Source organism: Lampris incognitus, chromosome 10 (genome assembly GCF_029633865.1).
Source record: "Lampris incognitus isolate fLamInc1 chromosome 10, fLamInc1.hap2, whole genome shotgun sequence".
In the NCBI taxonomy this organism is placed as follows: domain Eukaryota; kingdom Metazoa; phylum Chordata; class Actinopteri; order Lampriformes; family Lampridae; genus Lampris; species Lampris incognitus.
Window position 1 is genome coordinate 13229158 of NC_079220.1, and position 22453 is coordinate 13251610.

A 22453-nucleotide genomic window follows, 5' to 3' on the forward strand; every position below is an offset into this window, starting at 1 on the left:
AGGGAAAAGATACAAACCTGTTATTAACTGAAACATTTACAATTTCCACTAGACGCCGATTCCATAGACTTAACCATAACTTTAAATTCGGATAGAGTAACCAAGTCCTGGAGTTTAAGTCTATTCTGCAGGCTAATCCAGGCAGATGGTGCAGAAAACATACAGGCCTCCTTACCCAGATCAGTTCGAACTTTAGGAATAGTCATTTGCAAGGTGTCCTGACACCGTAACCATAAGTGCCATGTTTTATGGACAGAAAGATAGATAAATAACAGGGGAGGGTACCCAGAATGGCCTTGAAGATAAAAACATACCAGTGACTAAGTCGCCGTGTTGATAGAGCAAGCCAATTGACTTTGGAGTAAAGTCAATAATAGTGCTGATATAATGACAAGGGTGGTTATAGTCATCATAGATAAGCCCTAATTTATCAACTCTGACATTTACACGTCTATTAAATGTATCAATTAAAGTCAGTCTGTGTGTGTGCGTGTGTGTGTGTGTGTGTATTCCCCCAGTGCTAAAGCTAATGGTTGCAGTGGTGCAGCAAAAGAAAAACAGCCATATCTCTGAAAAGTTATGTCAAAAACAACATGCACCTACACTGAGGGAAACAAGCAATATGATATTTCCTATTGAAATGTCATGCAGTGTTTTATTGGGGGGGGGGATACCCTCTTTAGACAACCTGTTTCTGGAATTGGTTTGCAATCTTTCAGGATGAAGACCTCGTCCACAGTACTCCTCTTCAAACTCAGCGAAAAGCAATCTGAGGTTTCAGCCTTGAATAAGACGCATGAAACACTCGGAATGAATTTACTTTATAGACTTGCTTAAGCCAGTTGTTGGGCCGGGCAAAACCACACCGGGTCACCAAATGACCCCGGATTTCGAAACGACGCGCCAGGCACGCCTTTGCACCGCCTTAGGAAAGGTGCTGCACCAACACAGAGGACAGTTTGAACATCCAAACTCCATACAGGACAGTGAGCTGCTGCAATCCAGACTGAACCAAGCGCCCTTTCCGCTGTGAAGCAACGGGGCCAACCACCACGTCGCCCTGCAACCTACATGACAGAGAAGACCAGTACAATCATAGTGAGAAAAACAGCCCCTGGTGTCTTTCTGCACATCCTGAACGTGACTGGACAGATTTATTGTATCAAAAGTGGATAGAAGAGGGGCGTCCGGGTAGCATAGCGGTCTATTCCATTGCATTCTAACACGGGGATCGCCGGTTCGAATCCCCATGTTACTCCCAGTTTGGGGGTATGTGTCCTGGTCGCTGCACCAGTGCCTCCTCTGGTCGGTTGGTCGGTCGGTCGGTCGGTCGGTTCAGGGGGGAGGGGGAACCGGGGATAATAGTGTGATCCTCCCACGCGCCACGTCCCCCTGGCGAAACTCCTCACTTGTCAGGTGAAAAGAAGTGGCTGGCGACTCCACATGTATCGGAGGAGGCATGTGGTAGTCTGCAGCCCTCCCCCCCGGCTCGGGAGAGGGGGTGGAGCAGCGACCGGGGCGACTCGAAAGAGTGGGGTAATTGGCCAAGTACAAAAGGGGAGAAAAAGAGATGGGGAAAGCAATTAAAAAAACTGGATAAAAGAAAGGGGGGAAAACATCAATATCCATCCATCAGAACCGCTTATCCTGCTCTCAGGGTCGCAGGGGGATGCTGGAGCCTATCCCAGCAGTCACTGGGCGGCAGGCGGGGAGACACCCTGGACAGGCCATCACACAGGGCAATATATGAATTTATCCATCAATATTAATATGCATATCTAGCCTGATGAGGCTGACGGTGATGCAACTCGCCTACGTTACAAACCAAGCTTTTGTTTTGACAGTTCTGGTGTAGTGGGAAATTTGCCATGCTGGATTTGAGTTTTCGGTTAATGGCACTATCACTATCGTCATTGTTAACGTGAAGGTTTTAAGATTTTTGAGTGAATCGAGTTACATGCACATGTGCTTGCGATTGACACTAAATGTGCTTACTTGAAAGTGGTGTTTTTCTCTTATTTTCTTTGGTCCTGCGTTGCAAGTGTAGAGATGTTCGTTGGCATGCATATTTATCAGGATGTCCAAGAGAACAGGTGAAACTGTGATCTGTTAAGGTCATATTTGAGTCTAGTTTAATGGATTTAGCTGCCGCTGATGACTTTCCCAGCAGGAGGTTTTGGGGCCATTTCTACATTAGTATTAAAAAAAAAACGATCATTTTTCCTTATTTTAATTATGCTCCCAAGTCCGAGTCTATCATATCCCTTGCATGTGCAAACTTATTTGGTAAAGAATCAAAATTTAAATTTGGCAGAATCAGAATTTTCTCATTTGTAAAACCGATTCCCTGATGAGAAAAACACAACGTCATAGTTTAAATGTTTTATGATATCAATTTGCACAATGGTACATTTTGTAGTCATACCCCAGGACCAACTGAAAGACTGGATCTCACCGAATAAAATTTTAACTTGCAATTATGCAACATACTAGTTAACAAAGTCGTTATATGATGACCAGTTAATCAAATATATTATAACAGCATGCACGGGTGAAAGAGTTCCCCCTCCTAACAGATCTTCAAGCAGGTAAGTTTGAAGTCTCCTCTGACTCTGACGTAGCTGATAACATCCATGTCTTCACGGTTGGGGAAAGTCACTTCCTGTCCATCAGGAAGCTCCACGTCAAACGAGTTTCCAGCCAGCTTCAAGACAATCTAAAAATAAAATGCAGAAATGATCGTTTACAGTCATATTTTGAAGATGATCACATTGTGCAAAATAAAATGTCTAGCTGTCAGTCCCCACATCCAGTACAACTCTTACTTGACATCAAATGAAAGACAACAAATGGATGCCGATTTGAAATCAATACCAAAAATATAAAACTGAATATCGAGTCTAAAGATGACGTCACCATTTTGAACCCTCCACACGGTGCTAGCCTACACCAGCCAGAACCACTTTCCACTACACAGCTGCCAAAACAAACCTCTACACAAGTGAGGTTTTTCTTTCCAAGTATACTAAAATATACCAACTCTGGACTCTTTGGGACGAAACTGTCCTACTTTTAGTCTATCGGAGTACACTTGTAAGAGTACTTATGTCCAAGAAAAATTCCCCACAGAACAAACAAAGTAATCTTGAATTCTTATTTAAAGTTAACTAAATTCATACCTGTACACGACCAGGACGGAAGCTGACGACAATTACATAAAGTGCAAAAAAATAAAAATCAATAAGTCCAACTAAAAGTAGTACTTTAAGTATACTAATCTCATGTTTAGCTTATGCAAGCAAAATAAATGTAAAATGAATGTTCACTTACATATTTTGGTTTAAAAAAAAGTGTACTTAAAGTGCACTGAAGTGGACTTCCGTTTAAGTCTAAAAGTAGTAGTTCAAGTATACTAATCTCATGTTTAACTTTTGCAAGCACAATAAAAGTAAAATGAAGGTTCCCTCGCATATTTTTAAGTTTAAAAAAAGTATACTCCAAGTGCTCTGAAGTGGACTCTTTCCTAAGCGAACCTTTTCCCCCGTCCGTATGTCCTCACCTTAACATCAGAGCCCCTCTCCAACGGGTTTTGGATTTCCCTTTTCTCGTTACCCCAGCAACCGGCATTCTTGGAGTTCAACACCAGTACGGCTCCATCTGTGCCGTCATGGAAACGGGGGTTAAAGTGTAGCGCCAGGTCATCTGCGCCACAGCCAAGGTCAATCTGGAATCTGATTGGACGGAGGGGATACCAAGTAGTAAACGTCACCATCGTGTTGCAGATAGGAAATAGTTTAATGGAAAAAGACGAGATGAAAAGTTTAATTGAGCCGCGGTGTTTAACCAGCCGGCCCAACTCCCCACACTAGATTAACCGGGATTTCACGAATCCTACGACCATGGGCAGTCATAATACCATTGTAGCGAATTCGGGGGGCAACCGCCGCAGCCGGGACGCGAACCCATGTCTCCCGCATCCCGGGAGACATCGCTAATCGCTCGACTAAAGGGTCCGACCCAACTCATACATGCACGTCACACTACCATACCGAGCCTACTTATTCGTGATCGTTACCTCTGACACCAATGTGGTGAATTCGGGGGGCAGCCCGGCCGGACTGTCACAGCCGGGACGTGAACTCGTGTATTCCGCACCGCGGGCGACAACGTTAAACCGTCGACTAAAGGGTCCGACCCGTTCGCCAAGGGCTACCGAGCCTTTTCATCCGTGATCGTTACATTGCCCCCTTCCTTCAGGTTTCGCGTCCCCGCGAATCGCCACAGCCAGGACGCGAGCCTTCGGGCTCCCACACCACGGGCGACAACGTTAACCAGTCGACTAAAAGGTCGGACCCGTTAGCCAAGGGCTACCGAGCCTATTCATCCGTGATCGTTAGACTGTAGAGCCGAAGTAACGGAGAAGACCGTAGGTTCACACTTTCGCCGTGTAGGCAACTTTCTTTAATCCACGGTAAATCAGCGAGACAAACAAAACCCACAGCTCGACTGAGCGGAGGTGGCAAGAATAACCAGAAAACCATAACTTAACCCTGCGTTAACCTGCCAGGGCAACCATGACTTAACCCTTAGTTCCTGGGTTGAATTCTGTCCCCAATACGTGTCCACCACATGAGCCCCCCCAGAATTCGCCCTAGTAATCGAAGTCAGGCAGGCGCGGGTGGACGACAGGCCGTCCGCGGCGGCTCCGGATAACAGGGGCCGGAGTGTCTGTGGGAGGCATTGACGCGGGCCTGTGGAGGTCGGCATGAGGAGCAGAACAGGCAGCTCGGGCCTCCACGGGGGGAGGAGGCGGAGCCGGGGGACGACCGCGACGAGGAGGTTGGGCTAACTCCAACGGCTGCGTCAAGTCCAGGTGTGCGGGTTTAACTCGGTCCACTGAAACATGCTCGGCCGTGCCCCCAAAATCCACCACCAGGTGCTTAGTTCCCCGTTCCAGGACGCGGAAGGGGCCGTCATAAGGGGGTTGCAGAGGGGGGCGGTGTGCGTCGTGACGGATGAACACGTAGTCCGCTGACTGCAGACCTGGGGGCACCTGGGACACCGGAGCGCCGTGTTGGGCGGTAGGGACGGGTGTGAAAGCTCTGACCCCGTCCAGCAAGGAGGCTCGTTGGTCCACAGCTGACCAGGGACGCGTTGCATTGGGCATGAAATCGCCTGGGACTCGCAGCGGCGTGCCGTACACCAGCTCCGCAGAGGAGGCTTGTAGGTCTTCCTTCGGGGCGGTCCGCAGGCCCAGCATGACCCATGGGAGCTTGTCAACCCAGTTGCAGTCCTTGAGAGTAGCCCGAAGCGCAGCCTTCATGGACCGGTGGAAGCGCTCACATAGGCCGTTCGCCTGAGGGTGGTAGGCAGTAGTGCGATGAAGCTTGACGCCCAGAGCCTCACCCACAGCACTCCATAGCTCTGAGGTAAACTGTGGCCCACGGTCAGATGAAAGGTCGGAAGGCGTACCGAAACGTGAGACCCACGACCCAATAAAAGCCCGGGCCACATCAGCAGACGTCGTGGATGCCAGGGGAACAGCTTCAGGCCAGCGCGTAGTCCTGTCCACCACAGTGAAGAGGTAGGTGAACCCATGGGAGGGGGGTAGGGGACCAACCAGGTCGACGTGGACATGGTCAAATCGTCTCTCCGGCACTGCGAAGCGTTCCAGGGGCGCCTTAATGTGGCGGTGTATCTTAGCCCGCTGACAGGCAACACACGAGTCGGCCCACGCTTTCACGTCTCTCTTAAGTCCCTCCCACACAAACTTAGCAGAGGTCAGGCGCACGGATGGCTTACCGCCTGGATGAGAGAGGCCGTGCACAGCTTCAAATACGGGGCGTCTCCAGCTGTGCGGGACGATGGGCCTGGGCTGTCCTGTGGAGACGTCACACAGGAGGGTGACACCTGTGTCGCTGAAAGGAACGTCCTGCAGGCGGAGCCCCGTGTCGGAGGCCCGGAGACGGAGGATGCTCGGGTCCGTGGCCTGGTCAGCAGCCATCTGTGCATAGTCCAGGCCTAGGTGGACCGCTCCAATCACTGCCCTAGACAGGCAGTCAGCTACCTGGTTAGACTTACCAGCGACGTGCTGGATGTCGGTAGTGAATTCCGAAATGTAGGAGAGTTGTCGCTGCTGGCGAGCGGACCATGGCTCGGCCGTCTTGGACATGGCAAACGTGAGGGGCTTGTGGTCCACGTACGCAGTAAACTCGCGGCCCTCTAGCAGGAAACGGAAATGCCGGACGGCGAGCCAGAGACCGAGGAGTTCCCTGTCAAAAGTACTATACTTGCGCTCTCGGGGTGTAAGCTGGCGACTGAAAAAGGCCAAAGGCTGCCAAGCCCCCCCCCACCCACTGTTCGTGAACCGCACCAACAGCATAGTCCGATGCATCCGTGGTTATGGAAATAGGCGCTGTAGGTGAAGGATGCGCTAGCAGGGTAGCCTGGGAGAGCGCAGCTTTAGTCTCGGTGAACGCACGGTCCCGCTCTGCTGTCCAGTCGACCGCCTGGTTGGGGGATATGCCTTTCAGCGCCTCGTACAGTGGCCGGATGATAAAGGCGGCTCGAGGAATGAAGCGGTGGTAGAATGTCACCATCCCGATGAACCCCCTGAGCGCACGAGCTGTTTGGGGGCGCGGAAAGGCCGCCACCGCTTCCACCTTTGAGGGCAGGGGGACTGCCCTCGTCCCCAGTGATGCGGTGCCCGAGGAAATCAATGGCTGTCAGCCCGAACCGGCACTTCGCCGGGTTGACGATCAGCCCATGCTGGCTGAGGCGTGTGAAGAGGGCATGAAGATGGGACAGGTGTTCTTCCTCAGAGGCGCTGGCGATGAGTATGTCGTCCAAATAGACGAAGATGAAAGGAAGGCCACGGAGCACTGAATCCATCAGCCGCTGAAAGGACTGGGCCGCGTTTTTGAGTCCAAATGGCATTCGTAGGAATTCAAATAGGCCGAATGGGGTTGTCACCGCTGTCTTGGGGATGTCTGAGGGGTGCACGGGAACTTGATGATAACCACGGACCAGGTCGACTTTTGAGAAGACGCATTTGCCAGACAGGTTTGCAGAAAAGTCCTGGATATGCGGGACAGGATAGCGGTCAGGCGTGGTGGCGTCATTTAGTCGGCGGTAGTCCCCGCATGGGCGCCAACCTCCATCAGGCTTAGCGACGATGTGGAGTGGGGACGCCCACGGGCTGTCAGAGCGGCGGATGATCCCCATGCGTTCCAGGTGCTCGAACTCAGACTTGGCAATGGCGAGTTTGGCGGGGTCGAGACGCCTGGCTCTGGCGTAGACCGGGGGCCCCTTCGTAGCAATGTGATGCTCCACCCCATGCTTAGCGGTGGGTGCAGAGAAGGTAGGCTGGGTGAGGTCAGGGAACTCAGCGAGGAGGCGGGTGAACTTGTCTGCCTCTGAGAGAGAGTTGGCTAGACCTGCATAGGCCGCTTCCCTCCGCGTACATGCGAAGGAGGAGAAGGTTAAGGCATCGACCAGACGGCTGTTCTGAATGTCCACTAGCAAACCGTAAGCGCACAAAAAAATCAGCTCCGAGGAGGGGAAGCGTTACATTGACCATGACGAACTCCCACGTGAAACGTTGTCCACCAAAACACAGTTCTACAGACCGCACGCCGTAGGTGTGGATAGGGCTGCCGTCATCCGTCGCCAACTGGGGGCCCCGCTCCCCGCCCATGATGTCGACGTCAGTAGCAGGGAGCACGCTTCTCTGTGCGCCCGTGTCACAAAGAAATCGCCGACCGGAGATGGTGTCGAGGATGAAGAGTAGCCTGCTCGTATCGCCAACACTCATGGCCACTACTGAGTGTTGGCCCTCTCGTTTCCCGTCGGCCTGTAGTTGCAGGGGGAACGGCACCGTTTAGCTTTCGCACCAAATCGAGCGTGGTACATACAGAGTCCAGAGGGCTTGTAGCGGTCTGATGCTGTGGCGCCACCGTCGGGCCACGCCCGCGATGTCGGCGGGGGGCCAGTGAAGGTAGGAGCCAGCACCCCGGCATGGGAGGAACGTTGTGTAGCGACGAAGAATCGGTCAGCCTCCTTTGCCAGCTCACGGGGATCAGTGATGGTGGAGTTAGCGAGCGCAGTCTGGACGTGGGGCGGCATGTTGCGCAGAAACAGCTCCATAAACAGGAAACATGGCTTTTCTTGACCCAGTAGGTTTAACATCCTGCTCATTAGCTCCGATGGTTTGCCATCTCCCAAGCCCTGAATTGCGAAGAGGCGACGTGCTCTCTCCGTTGCTGACAGTTCAAAAGTTTCAAGGAGGAGATGTTTAAGTGCGGCGTATTTACCATCGGCCGGTGGGTTGGTTATGAAACCGCTTATCCTGGAAGCCGTAGCGCACCCCAGCGCTGCCACTACGTAGTAGTACCTGGTCTCGTCTGCTGTTATGTCTCTGAGCGCGAACTGTGCCTCAGCCTGCGCGAACCATGTAGCCGCGGAAGACTCCCAAAACTCCGGCAGTTTAATTGCAACGGCGTTCGTAGCCATAATGTGTGTTGTTTCAGAAAACTTATCCGAAAACCGACGTCGGGGTCACCAGTGTAGAGCCGAAGTAACGGAGAAGACCGTAGGTTCACACTTTAGCCGTGTAGGCAACTTTCTTTAATCCACGGTAAATCAGCGAGACAAACAAAACCCACAGCTCGACTGAGCGGAGGTGGCAAGAATAACCAGAAAACTGGCTGGACAACCATAACTTAACCCTGCGTTAACCTGCCAGGGCAACCATGACTTAACCCTTAGTTCCTGGGTTGAATTCTGTCCCCAATACGTGTCCACCACAAGACTATTTTTAAACAGTTTAAACTTCTGAGAGACATGGTCCAACTTGAATAGCAAAACTGAAAATTTTACCTGAAAAAACAAAACGGAAAACACATATTGCTAATCTAACAAGCGCAGAAAGGCCTATAAAACGTGAAATGTAAAAAAAAAAAAACCTGAAAAATAACTATTGAAACAGTCCCAAACAACAATCAGAATTTAAAAGCTACTAGAACGACCGTGGGCGGTCACAATGTCCACCACGGTTTTGAAACTATTGTAGCGAATTCGGTGGACAACGCAACCACAGGAACTGCCGCGGCGGGGAAGCGAACCCGTATCGCCCGCACCGTAGGAAGCATCGCTAACCGCTCGACTAAATGGTCAGCGCAGTAAGATATTGTCCCGTGTCTTATTATCCATGCTACACTATATTCTGTCAAGATAAATACTTAATTGAGATTAATGCGTTGCATATGTTAGTATGTCTGTTAAGAAACGGCCTACACCAAAATTAACATTTTAACAATTTTAATACTTTTTTTCAAACAATTTAAAATCGCAGCTACCAACGCCTGTAAATACTCCAACGCCTCGGTGGTAGTCATGGTGCGTCTGAACCCAGACATGTTGGCCATAATCACAAATTAAGTTTAGATTATTACTCTGTACTGGAGAACGCTAATGTGTTTCTAGGACAGAGCAACGACCGTCGCGAAGGAAATGACGTGACCAACACGTCACGAATAGTACCATGACGCGCACAAAGACGCCTTTTTGACCTCTCATGGTCGTTTTAGGTAGATATTAACTTTTTGTGTGCAATTGATCTAAAAATAATTTTATTGCAAATGTATGCAATTTTAGGAGCATTGCGGGAGCGACAGGTCTCCCCCCCCCCCCACAAAGTTATTAAACTTTGAAAATCCAAAACCGTCAAAATGGCAGCCTTGGTCGTTCTAGGGTAAAGGGATCATTTTTTTCAGATTTCTAATTCTACACTCAAGTAGATGATTATAATATTTGTGAGACGCGGTCAAAAACCCAGCCCGTGCTTTTGAATCAGGGAGTTTAATAGCTGAGGTCAACAGTTATCGCTCACCTTTCAGCGTCATGTTCTATCATCCCTTTCACTTTCAGCTGATCACCGGCTCTCAGAAACACGTTCTTCAGTTCAAGCTCCTGAGAGACACACACATTGTTGCAGTTCACAGTTTTAGATAAGCTGAATTACAAGATGCAATATGTTCATTTATGGCGTCAAATTCCAGTACTATGACAGTATATCTCCGATAATATCAAAAATTAACCATCTCCTGTGAGGCGAGCTCTGCATTCAGCATGAAGCAAATTTATTGCAGCAGACCCAAAGTAAAATCAGATAGAGAGCGTAGAAAACGGTCAAACATACCATGTTTATACCGCCCTGATGTGGAGGAATAATCCTTGATCTAGCAGGACCCACAAGAAGTCCAGTCTTTTCTCCTGTGAGACAGGGTGCTTTAAAGATACGTCTTAATGCTCTTTATATAGCAGGGGGGGGGAAACGATTAGGCTCTTAAGATAGGCCGTAATATCTTCATCATCATCAAGCAGCTTGTTTAACGCAGGAGCACTGTTAACCACTAATCACTGGGCTGTTGAAACTCACAATAAAAAGCTGCATAGACGGTGATTAATTGCCCACTTGATTACCGAGTAAAATGCAAGCCAAATTTGTTGGAATTCATTAGACTCCAATACATGAAATTAATTTAGATTTACTGTCAATAAGAAAAATGCATCTCGCTCCACGTGAATTTGAGTCTATATCAACAAAAACGCGTTGACAATATTTAATATTATTGCAAAGTAAAATTGTATTATTGTGGCGGTAATGCAGCAATACGTTTGATGCCAACCGCCTAAAACAATAAGAATTATATTATTGTGAAAGCTATATTGTTTTCTGAGTAAAAAGAATAAAGTAAACAGAATCTAGACAAATAGAACTAATACACAAACGTCCTTTCATTGATGACGTAGCTGACTGAGGACTGTCTATTGCCCCGCCCCCTCTGAGACGGCTTCCTCTAATATGGCGGAAGTGACGAAGAAAAGTAAACAGAGGACCTGTCAAATGATCTAAAATGAAACGTTTGCGTGTAAAAGGGACGATTTGAACGAGAATACGGTATGTGTGCACGTAAACGGACATTTATGAGAATGTCGCGCAGTCTAGCACAGTCGGATGAATCGTTGAGTAGTTATCGAAATGTCGTGGTTATTCGCAAATTCACCTGCTACTTGCATCTATCAGTTGTTTTAGTTAGCTAGTAGCCTACGTCAGCATTAGGATCATTTTTTTTCCCTGATGGCTATCAAAATTTCACCAGGGTATTCATAATAAACACAATTGCTTGCATACGATGCCGGTATTACGCCTGACTTACTCTAATTTACCTGATTGCAGTTATCGATTGAATATTGTAAATGGCCGGCTGGTTTTCCCTGCTCCTGCAGCAGTCATGAACCACCCCACATCAAACTGAGAAAGATGGCACTAAAGGCGAATGCAGCTAAAAGTCACTAGTATTGTTAGCTGGCTTGATAGCTGCTACTCGATTTGAATTCCCTGCTGAAAACGAATTTCAGGTCTGAGATAAAAATAGGTAGACTTGTAACTTTATATGGTTTTAATTACCTAACAGGTTACAAGAAGACAGGAGTCAAACCGTCCTGTGATGTTTACAGACATGGACTATGACTTGGAGGAGGATAAATTGTAAGTCACAAACATCTTGTTTGTTTTTATTATATGGGGCATCCAACATGAGGTGCAATTGCTTTAATGTGACTGCAATGGGAAATATTCAGTAATTTTCAAACTTCGTATTTTTGTCTGTGTCTGACTATTATTTTATAGTTGTTACAATATATGAGCGCCAACACCCGAAAATGGTAATATGAAATAACAACGTGCTAATATGCCTGGAAAAAGTGCATGAAAATTTGTCACTTTTGGGGGGAAAAAACAATCTAATCTCAGATTTGAAGGTTTTGAGATTTTAAAAAAAGGACGCTGCGTTTATGTGTGTTTGCAGTGTTTTCATGTTGCTTCCTCAACAGGGGGATACCAACTGTACCTGGCAGCGTATCCTTGAAGAAAGATGCTCAGAATCTAATAGGGATCAGCATTGGGGGTGGCGCACAGTACTGCCCCTGTCTCTATATTGTACAGGTGGGCAAAATATCACCATAATGATATATTTAATTTTTAACAGTCAGTAAATTTACTGACCTCCATCAAGGTATTCCTATCACTTCTTATAAGCTTCATGAAAAAGTAAAGTGCCTTTTTTGTTAAACGCATGATACAAATATTGATAAAACAATATTTGATTGAGTCAGGGGTGACATTTGTCCTGTTGTTATTGTAAACATTAGTAAATTACATTGTTACCTCTCTAATCTGGTCTTTGTTGTCTCCCAGGTGTTTGATAACACCCCAGCAGCTCTGGATGGGACACTGGCAGCTGGTGATGAAATCACAGGGGTGAACGGCAAACCTGTAAAAGGAAAAACCAAGGTGGAGGTGGCCAAAATGATTCAAGCTGTCCAGGTAAGCAGTGATGGGATGGAGTAAGAGGCAATAGCCATTGAAAAAAAAAAACAGAATAATGTCAGCTATCATAACATAACATTTGACTGTCAAGCATTTGACTGTTACACAGTACACATTATGATTATTCCCTTGGAGTCCTAATGGAAAGTTAACACCCATTGTCTCAAAGTTCTTTTCTTAAAAAAAAAATTAGTTGATCCAATAGGGAAAAGTAATTATAAGTTTTAGAAATCATCACACACAGGGCGCCTGGGTAGCGTAGGGGTCTATTCCATTGCCCTACCCCGTGTTACCTCCGGCTTGGTCGGGCGTCTCTACAGACACAATTGGCCATGTCTGAGGGTGGGAAGCTGGATATGAAGAGTGGGGTAATTGGCCAAGTACAATTGGGGAGAAAAAGGGGGAAAATAAAAAAAAACACCACACAATAGTCGCTTTTGATGGGAAAACTGAATTTCTTCCCTTTGGATGACCGCTGGCTTTTACATGAAACATTTCACTATGTTAGTTGTACTGAATTCACTACGACATCAATCAACATATTTTTACATTGCTACACAAAAAAATCAGAGGAATCAAAAGAGTACTCACAGTTAGCTGCAGTATTTCTAACAGATTGCCTTTCCCGAAGTTTGGCTCTACTATCAATGAGTCGCGTGATGGTGTGGTTTTGGATGCAATCTTCCCATCAGACAGTGAAAAGAATGGAGGCAATGGCTAGTCAGCCATGCTTTACAGAGCAGGACAATACATTTCATCACGTGGCATAACATAGCTAAGCAGGGGGGCTGTGTTGTTTTTGGGCTTCATTGTGTACACACAGGAAGTTGAATGCTTCTCCTCACAGTGGATTAGAGAGGTGGTCCAGCGTGGGAATTAAAGGCTTAGATTGGATCACTTTTGTAAAGACTGCACATAGAAGTCATTTTTGACATTAGAACGTAAATTTTGTGAAAGATTCAAAACTTGCTTTGTGACACATTCTTTTGTACTTTTAGTTTTAGCTTTTGATTTCTAAAATACTATCAGTATAAGTGTCAGATGGATATATAATCACAATATTATTATGGTTGTCTTTCATTGAATCTATGCCTGTCCTCATTTTTTGAAGGGTTGTATCTCTTGCATGTGTGTTTGTAGGGAGAAGCAACAATCCAGTACAACAAACTGCAGGCAGACCCCAAACAGGGGAAGACTCTGGATATAGGTAACTATTTCAACAAAGACAACTTGTTTGACTAAACAGACTGTTTGACTAAAGACTGGATTAAATGTACATATTATTGTTATTTGTGCTCATTTGAGATTATTATTATTGAACATATTTGGTAAATTGGTGCAGGTTTTATCCATTTTGTGGATTTTCTGTTTCAGTACTAAAGAAAGTAAAGCACCGCCTAGTGGAAAATATGAGCTCAGGCACAGCAGATGCTCTTGGACTCAGCAGAGCTATTCTGTGCAATGGTGAGATTGTCATGGTCATTTAATCACTTTTAAAGGAAGACTTAAACTATTTTACAAGTTTATTTTTATCAACAGTTTACAGCTAGGTGGATTAATATAACAATGTGTGCTGTTGAAAATAAATCTTTTATCGAGAGCATCTGACACACACTGCTTATTTGAATTAATATTTCTTTACAGATGGGCTGGTCAAGAGACTGGAAGAGTTGGAGAAAACAGCAGAGCTTTACAAAGGTAAACTGATTAAAATCTGTTATCAATTGTCCCATAATTGCCTAAATAGACAAAATAGAACAAAAAAGTTTGAGTCAGTTTGCTCCGTTGCAGTCTTTCTAATTAGACTTGTTTTTGTTGTTGTTATTGTTGTTGGTTTTTTTTTGTTTTTTGTTTTTTTTTGCTTAATTGGTGAAACAAGTCAGCTGCTGCAACCAGCAAGTACCCAGTTTCATTTAAAGAACTACATAATAATACTAACATTTTTTATATAACACTTTGCACAAAAGATAGAAAAAAAGGTTTACACAGGAGAAGGGAGGATGGCAGCCAAACCAAATAGACAGTCATAAGGTTGGGGTAAGGGACTGGAAGAAAAAATATGAACAAATAACTACGATATCTTGAAGAAAACAACATTACACCAAAAGCACATCTTTAGGATAAGATGCCAGCCTAAGCTCACTGTGCAAGGCATTTCAGAAGGTAGGCTCACAGATGGCTCAGCCAACTTCAGTCTTTAGTCAGAATTGACCTTAAAGCTTCTGCCCAGGGATCACTCGGATTCATTCTGGAAAGCCAACCTGCCCCTGTTTTAAAAATTAAGAATAAAATTCTGAATAAAGTAAACTTCAAATCAGAAAACCAATGACGTGATGCCAAATTTGAGATGATGTGACCTCTTCTGTGAGCACCAGTTAAAATTCTAACAACCTGCATTCTGTACAAGCTGGAGGAGGTATTAGCAAGAAAATTGATTTCGGCAGGAGTATAGCATCAAGCAATTTACTGTATGTTGTGTTTTGTTGCCATCAGAAAAGCAATAATTTCATAAATGATAGAAATCTTACCTTTTAATCAGGTGTTCTTTTACATACCTGTCAGAAATTGTAAATGTTGTAAATAGGATGTGCTGATTTGAGTCAAATGTATATGCGATTCAAATGGAGTCATTTCCTGTAATGCATGTCTTGTTATACCTCTGTATTTCTCTGTAGGGATGATGGAGCACACGAAGAGACTACTCAGAGCCTTCTTTGAGCTTTCTCAAACTCATAGAGGTGAGTTAACATGCTCAAAATTATTAAAGTGATTTGTTCGCTATTTATATTTAGGCAGCCTCTGGTTTCCTTTCAGCATTAAAACTCAATAGCTGCATTTACTGACATCTCTTTAGCAGCCAGGAGGATAATTCTAAAGTGATTTTTGTGTTTTGGATTTCTTTGTCACTCCTCCAGCTTTTGGGGATGTGTTCTCTGTCATCGGAGTTCGAGAACCACAGGCTGCAGCCAGTGAGGCCTTTGTGAAGTTTGCAGAAGCTCATCGCAACATTGAGAAATTTGGCATTCAGCTACTGAAGACCATCAAGCCCGTGAGTACACAATGTAGTGTTGAGGACGTCACCTGAGATTGCCCTTAAAAGCACATACAACTCCAAAGGAGGAAAAGAAGAAATTATAGATTTTTGTGAGAATGATGAATGAACTTGCTCTGCTTGTTTCAACAAGGCATCACCAGTGCTGGAGTTAATATTTTTTTAATTGTATATTCTTTGAACTAAATACTTAGGCTGTAGGAAGAAATCTTCAACAGCATTAACTGTAGATGTGGTTATATACGTTGTCAGCCAAGCTCAGTGTGTCTTTGAATGTAAACACCTCCCTCTGTCAAACACACCAGAGTAAAGGGAGTTCAGGTCATAGTGTGTTTGTGCAGGTAAATTTCAGAATGGAGTAAAGCTGAGACTTTATCTGGGGAGACTTGACGACAGTAAATGGCATCGTCTTCTAAAAACAATGTTGGGGAGTGATTTTAAATTCATGTTTTCAAAATCAAGCCCAATGGGGAAAAAGACAGGACTATCTACTTTATTTCATAACTTAACATATAGCTGCAAAAAAATAGAAATAAAATTAAAAATAGGTGGTCTTAATGCAATTTTTTTTTGTAATCCCAGCCCTGTTCTGCAATGACATTTTTCACTACAAAATGGTATTTTTTATATTTACATTTGATGTTCAGACCCTGACTAATCACGTCCATGTTATTGTTTACTGTTATACAGATGCTCCATGATCTGAACACATATCTTCATAAGGCTATACCGGACACAAAGCTCACTATCCGCAAGTACCTGGATGTAAAGTTTGAATATCTGGTGAGATCACATTACTGCATACAAGGTTTCCCCTTTCCTGGTTTGGTTTGGTATCTTAAATGTACATTCAGTGAAACGCATCATGACTGGAACTGGTACTACACAGCTGTTAAGACAAGTTGTATGTTGATCAGCAGCATAACTGTCAAACCTTTGTGTTGCAGTCATACTGCCTGAAGGTGAAGGAAATGGATGATGAAGAGTACAGCAGCATTGTAAGTAACACACTCAACTCTACAAAACATGAAATAACAGAAATGTGTTAAAGAATGACACACAAACAGAGAAAATGTGTTGCTTTATGCGTCTCTTTTTACGATGATGCTTTCTCTGAGGAGTCTTTTCCCCTAATATGAAAAATGTAGGAGGGAAAGAAATGTATACATGACTTAAAAAAAAAAAGGATATGCCCAGCCCTCTATGACAGTATTTCTTTATTGGGTCTTGATTCATTCCTTAGGGACCCCCTTTTTTTAAACATCAAATTTGTTTGAAAACATTGCAAAAATTGATTCCTTCTTCCGGGGAGGATGCCCCTGGAACCCCTCAATATGACATGTCTCCATGTCTCTACCACCACAGGTAGACAAAAATATTCAGGAAAAACTGGTCAGACAAACAAGCCAACCCAGTCATAGCCAGAGCTAAAAATCATCAATGCAAAGCAATATACTTCTTACAGTATACATTAATTGTTCTAACTGAAATTGATGTGTGTTTGAGACCATGTGCTGCTGCAGTGACAGCGCTGTAAAACCATATCTCAATACACTAACTGATGTGCATCTGCAAACACAAATTGCACCCTTCCTCTTGATGTTTGTGCCATGTTCAGTACACAGGTGCTGAATGTAGTTCTCTTGTCCCTGCAGGCTATGGGAGAGCCCATGTATCGTGTCAGCACTGGTAACTATGAGTACCGTCTGATCTTGCGCTGTCGACAGGAGGCTCGTGCCCGCTTCGCCAAGATGAGAAAGGACGTGCTTGAGAAGATAGAGTTACTGGATCAGAAACACGGTCTGTTCTTGTCTTTTCTCTCTTTTTTAAACCCAAGTAACTAAACTCATCAATAATTGCTTTGCAGTTGAGTGAATGGACATATCATCTCTCTACAGTCATTGGATATTTTTCCATTACAAATGGAACCACATGGGCATCGATGAAATGCTAGAACTGGATGCTGTGTAATCAGACTTAGCTCACATTGCAATCAGATCTGCAAAACCAGACATTGAAGTTGTCTGGCTCACATTGTGATCGTTTGTCTACATGGTCTGGATGCAGTCTAGCCACAGTGTACATATAAGAAGAGTTAAAAAAAATGCAGAAATGGGGGGTGGGGGACAGACAGAAAGCCAGCCAAAGGAGATGCATAACAGACATGTTTAGGCCAGCTGTAGGCACAGAGTGATGTGGTCTTGTAAAATACAGCCCCAACCACCAGATCTCAAACACTGAATGACAGATATAGCCATGGTCTTTCTTTTACAATTTTCCTTTTACCTTGACCTAGGATGTCTTTCTTCCAAACAGCCAACCATTTTCTCTTGAGTTTCTGTCAGAACCTGAGCCTTTCAACATTTTGAATTTCTAAACATAATCTCCACCTTCTTTTCCTCCACCCAATCCTCATCTCCCATTCTCTACCCATTCAAGTCCAGGACATTGTGTTCCAGCTGCAGCGCTTTGTGTCGGGCATGTCGCGCTACTACGATGAGTGCTACGCCGTTCTGAAGGAGGCCGATGTCTTTCCCATCGAAGTGGATCTCTCCCGCACCATGATCAACTATGGCAGCCAGTCCCACTCGTACACAGAGGAGGAGGAGGAGGGGGAGTGTGGTGGAGGAGGTGAAGGAGAGGAAGGAGGCAGCGGGGCAGGCAGACAAGCTGAGAATGGTGCTGAGAAGCTGATCGATGATTACTGAGAGCGTGTGTGTGGTGTGATTGCGGTCACGCAGAGTGTCAGTCTATGCCTCGGTTCATTTTCACTAGCAGTTCATCTCAACGCACTCACCTAGCAATGATCTTTGGTGTGGAGTATGACAACTGAAAAAGTTTTAAGAATGTCAAAACGTGCTCAACGCTGGATTATACTACTGACAAATGCTGCTTTACCACTGTACATGGGCCTTGTTGGTGTATCTTTCAGTACACCTTAATGATTTATAGAAAGGTTATATATTCCTTTAACATTACTATGGCATTATCTTTCACTGTAGTAGATTTGGGGTTCTCAGTGACCCCAGAAAAAAAGTTTCTAATTTACTATGATGTAAAAGCTGGGCATTTTTAAGGCCAGTCATCCCTCAGAAATTCATTCATTGCTAAATGAGTGTGACATGTGACTTACTTTCCCCTGAAGGCTTAAAGGGGCTCTGACAGTATGCATATGGGGCGTGCCTTCTTCGGTATCTTTGAATTTATAACCAATGGGTTGTGGGATCTATTTAGTTTTGAAGATGTGTATTAAGTGCTCTCTAAGGCACTTTGCACATTATAGGGTTAACATTTATTTTTGTCCTTTGGCTACTTTTAAAAGTCTTTTTTTTTGGGTGAAAGGGCCAAGAGAAGCATATTTTTGTCCTTGTTGTGGGAGGCGACTGGTAAATCAACAAAATAATTCATTTTAAGATACACAACTCATGACTGCAGGTGCAGGTTTGTTCTTAGACTGGAGGTTTTGTTACACACACTGCTGACACACTGCAGCTTTTTGTCTGACCCAAGCATGCCCATCCTGTCTTAAAAGGTGTGTGTCCACTGAGTATTTAGTTTTTATAAAGCTAGTTTGAGAAAAAAAGTTTTAATTTAGTTTGACACCTCCAAACCATGGCCATTGGCATCTCTTTTTCAGAGTGCACCATTTTCCCCTCTTCTTAATTTAAATTTAGACTATTTCAAAATATTTCTCGTCTGTACCTAAAGAGAGTTGACTGGCCTCTGTTACCCGCATTGGGAAGTCCATTTAATTCCCCATTGGTCAAGAAGTATATCTTACCAGGGCTTTCATTCCTGTATTACTCTACTCAGCCTCCCACCTTAATTTCTCATGACATTATCATGAGTTAATGGACTGCCCATTCTCCACTTGAAATCATTTTTTTCTTCTGTTTTTGTTTTTTGTTTTCAGAACAGTGCTGTGGTTTCCCATTAGAATGATCGATTGGGATGTTGGTATAGATTTATAATGGAGGCACTTAATCTCAGGTTTCTCCAGCATCCCATCAGTGTGTTCTGACTGGGAAAAAGGCTTCAGTGGACACATGCCGTGACGGAGTCATGGTACTTGGTGGTGATGGCATAATAAACAAACACTACAAATGTAGCTAAATATTTACAAAGGCAAACAATGTAGTTTCGACCAAATTTGACTCAAAGTCCTAAATGATGTGTTATAAGAATGCTACTGTATTGTTACTGTTTTTATGGTATCTTATATTTGAAAGTTATAACTATCAGTAAAAAAATTGAAGTATGAGTCTGCATATACACCCACTAGGCCTTTGGTCTATGCCGTTGTTTTTGGACCGTCAACTCTCGTTGAAAATGTTAGTTGCACACAACATTCCTTGGTGGAGGAGTCAATATGTGTCCGTTTGTCATTTAATATATTTTCATGTTTATGATAAATATTTAAAGTAGGTGTTTGAAAACTCATCCAACCATTGGGAGCACTGTTACTTATGTGCACTTTCAATTATGTTAAAGAAATGGATTTCTTTTCCTCTAAAAAAGCAAGACAGACACATTCAATAAAAGGCACCCTAATCTTAATTGTTTTTGTTGTCCATTTCTTGATCAGTCACCAATAACCAAACAGATTCACACAATTTACCAATTTTTCCCTAAATGTTTGCCCAGAAATTTAATTTCATCGTTCCATAATTCAGCATACATGTTCCAGATTCAGACAACTTTGTTTATCCCAGAAGGACAATAAAGTTCTCACAGTCCACCCAGACACACAAACTCAGAGACAAGCAGCAATCATCATCATGTCAGAGACAACAGACAGATCAGCAAATGGGCAAGAGATGCACACTGCTACCCCTATGTGGCCCTGCATGCAGACTCACACGAGGACCAGGCGAAGGGCAAAAATCCACATAAGTCAAACGAATAGAACAACAAATAAACAAATGAAGCATTCCAAGATGCATTGCACGCCACATTCCCCCACCACAGTCAGTGAACGCACAGGCCCAGAAGCCATGTATAAAACAGACAAGGTATAAACCAACTATTGTGGTTTATTTAAATTGTATTTATTTATTTAAAACAATATAAAGTATTTATTTTCATGTTGGACTAAAGAAAGACAAAAATATAAATGGGCTCATTAAAACGTTTGCCAAGATTTTGTCAACATTTGACTGGGTTGGCGGTAGCATATCGGAAACCACGTGTCACACTGACAATTTTAGGAAATATAAGGGCAGAGCATGGATGTATTACAGTAGAACTTGATACCGGGTCTAAAAATGGCGCCTGTTCATTCCTATGAGAATTGCTCGCCTGGCACATACGCCGAAAAAGTTTGGTTGATGCTAGATCCAACGGGGTGTGGGCACGGAGGTAGACGTGATTGGCTGTTGCGTCGGCCAATAGACGCCGCGGAACCTCGAAGCGCACTGAAACATTTAGCTAGCTAGCTTACAACTGACCTTAAGATTGCCAGATCGGACTGTAACCGTAACCCTACCGCTATTGCTATCGCTAGCTAACTAACGATAACTTAGTTCGCCCCAGCGCGCTTCGAGGTTCCGTGCTGTCTATTGGCCGACGCAACAACCAATCACGTCTACTTCTGTGCCTACACCCCGTTGGATCTAGCGTCAGCGAAAAAGTGTCTGGCTTCCGGGTACTTGGGGCCCACTGAATACGCGCAGTAGTGTTACTCCCATCAAGCTTCTAGGCTATGAGAACGGCCCGTACACAGCCGTGCCGTCATGCAGAAAAAATTATTTTTCTAGGCTTTGGAAATTTTAAAAAAAGATTAAAACCCCATGGCTTAAAAATGTACAATACAAAGAGTAATAATTGACCATAATTATAGCTGCAGGTGCCCTGTCAACAGTTTTACAGGCGTCTCTGTTACAATGGACGCCTGTATGGGGAAAATGCTTTGGGCCGCAGGGGATTTTTCGCTGCAATACCGTGAGTGACCACTGGAAAAAAATTGGCTGCAGGGCTGAGAGGTGGCGGCGCAGTACCCAGTTCTACTATAATACAGCCATTGGGCAGAGTTTTTTTTTTAAATACAAGGAAATATACAAAACAAGATGGGGAATAAATGTACAAAAAGAAACATAAAGCTCAGACAATGGTGGAATGGTGGCAACAATGTCACATCAAATTCAAACACAAAAAATAAAATTAGGTAAACAGATGGAGGGCACAAAGGAGCAGGTTAAGATACATTAAAAAAGCAAGGACCTAGATATAGAAGCCCACTTTTTTTCCTTTGCTTTTCTATTCGTTTTTTTCCAAATATTTCAATGATCTGACGTGATTTCAGGGGCAGAGTTACTAATGAGAGACACATGATGGTCAGCCCTCTGGCTTCCGATTTTTACTCAACACCATCAACATTTACTGCGCCCTTTGCGGTCACTGTCCTTCCCGATGACGTCACCAATAGCTCTATCGCCTGAAATCTGTCGGTACATCGTAGTCTGTTAAGTTTTCTCCCCATGATGGTTTTGAATGAAACCCGAAAGTGAGCCGATCTGGTCTCCATCGTCATGGGAGTAATCCTACACTTAGATTGCTGTCGTTTTTCTGTTACAATAAGTTTGTGTTACATTGCCGAGCTAATCTTTATCAATCAGTCCGTCGACTTGAATTTCCGCCAAGGATAAAAGGTGTTCATGTATTTTTGCTGGCTGTTTTTTTTTTTTCTTTGTTCTCTGTTTTTGTATGTTTTGGTGGTGGTGTTTTGTCTTTTGTACGTAGTACATTAGATGAAATGACAAATAGGTTGTTCCTGAGATCATGAGCATGGCGATACAATCTCACGTATATATATTTCTAATATACCCACCCACAAGCGCGCCCCAGTGGCCTAATGGATAAGGCACTGGCCTCCTAAGCCAGGGATTGTGGGTTCGAGTCCCATCTGGGGTGGCGACATTTTTCTCTACTTTACACATTAAAATAAATAAAACTGCCATTTGACACAATAGATTTATAATGACGCAAGCGCGTTATCGATATTTCGTTTTACT

The 22453-nt window shown here is 44.3% G+C and overlaps 2 protein-coding genes and 1 non-coding gene across 4 annotated transcripts; 2 read left to right on the top strand and 1 right to left on the bottom strand.

Moving 5' to 3' along the window:
• Positions 1 to 2531: 2531 nt before the first annotated feature.
• LOC130119300 (galectin-2-like) lies at positions 2532 to 11299 on the bottom strand. 2 transcript variants are annotated; one of them, XM_056287757.1, is made up of 5 exons: positions 11220 to 11299; positions 10199 to 10272; positions 9890 to 9969; positions 3560 to 3731; positions 2532 to 2716 (listed from the first exon to the last, which is right to left on the bottom strand). In XM_056287757.1, exons 2-5 carry the CDS (start codon positions 10199 to 10201, stop codon positions 2570 to 2572), a joined length of 402 nt encoding a protein of 133 aa, XP_056143732.1. In that variant the 5' UTR covers positions 10202 to 10272; positions 11220 to 11299; the 3' UTR covers positions 2532 to 2569. The 2 variants fall into 2 exon arrangements, with proteins under 2 accessions (XP_056143732.1, XP_056143731.1); XM_056287756.1 differs by having other exon boundaries at positions 11230 to 11249.
• pick1 (protein interacting with prkca 1) lies at positions 10849 to 19986 on the top strand. The gene is made up of 13 exons (XM_056287751.1): positions 10849 to 10960; positions 11478 to 11551; positions 11896 to 12007; positions 12260 to 12388; positions 13532 to 13598; positions 13766 to 13855; positions 14036 to 14089; positions 15067 to 15129; positions 15307 to 15440; positions 16134 to 16226; positions 16391 to 16441; positions 17099 to 17243; positions 17883 to 19986. The coding sequence occupies exons 2-13, from the start codon at positions 11511 to 11513 to the stop codon at positions 18149 to 18151; spliced, it is 1248 nt and encodes a 415-aa protein (XP_056143726.1). The 5' UTR covers positions 10849 to 10960; positions 11478 to 11510; the 3' UTR covers positions 18152 to 19986.
• A 2293-nt stretch (positions 19987 to 22279) lies between these two features.
• Positions 22280 to 22352, top strand: trnar-ccu (transfer RNA arginine (anticodon CCU)). Its single transcript has one exon. It is a non-coding gene; the product is annotated as a tRNA-Arg (tRNA).
• Positions 22353 to 22453: the final 101 nt, after the last annotated feature.

Coding starts and splice junctions, on each gene's coding strand:
- LOC130119300 (XM_056287757.1), bottom strand. Junction 3,732..9,889: donor ATAGAACATGACGCTGAAAG/GTGAGCGATAAC, acceptor CCGTCCAATCAG/ATTCCAGATTGACCTTGGCT. Junction 2,717..3,559: donor AGAGGGGCTCTGATGTTAAG/GTGAGGACATAC, acceptor TTTTATTTTTAG/ATTGTCTTGAAGCTGGCTGG.
- pick1 (XM_056287751.1), top strand. CDS start 11,511: ATGTTTACAGACATGGACTATGACTTGGAGGAGGATAAATT. Junction 13,599..13,765: donor GGGGAAGACTCTGGATATAG/GTAACTATTTCA, acceptor TTTCTGTTTCAG/TACTAAAGAAAGTAAAGCAC. Junction 15,441..16,133: donor TACTGAAGACCATCAAGCCC/GTGAGTACACAA, acceptor ACTGTTATACAG/ATGCTCCATGATCTGAACAC.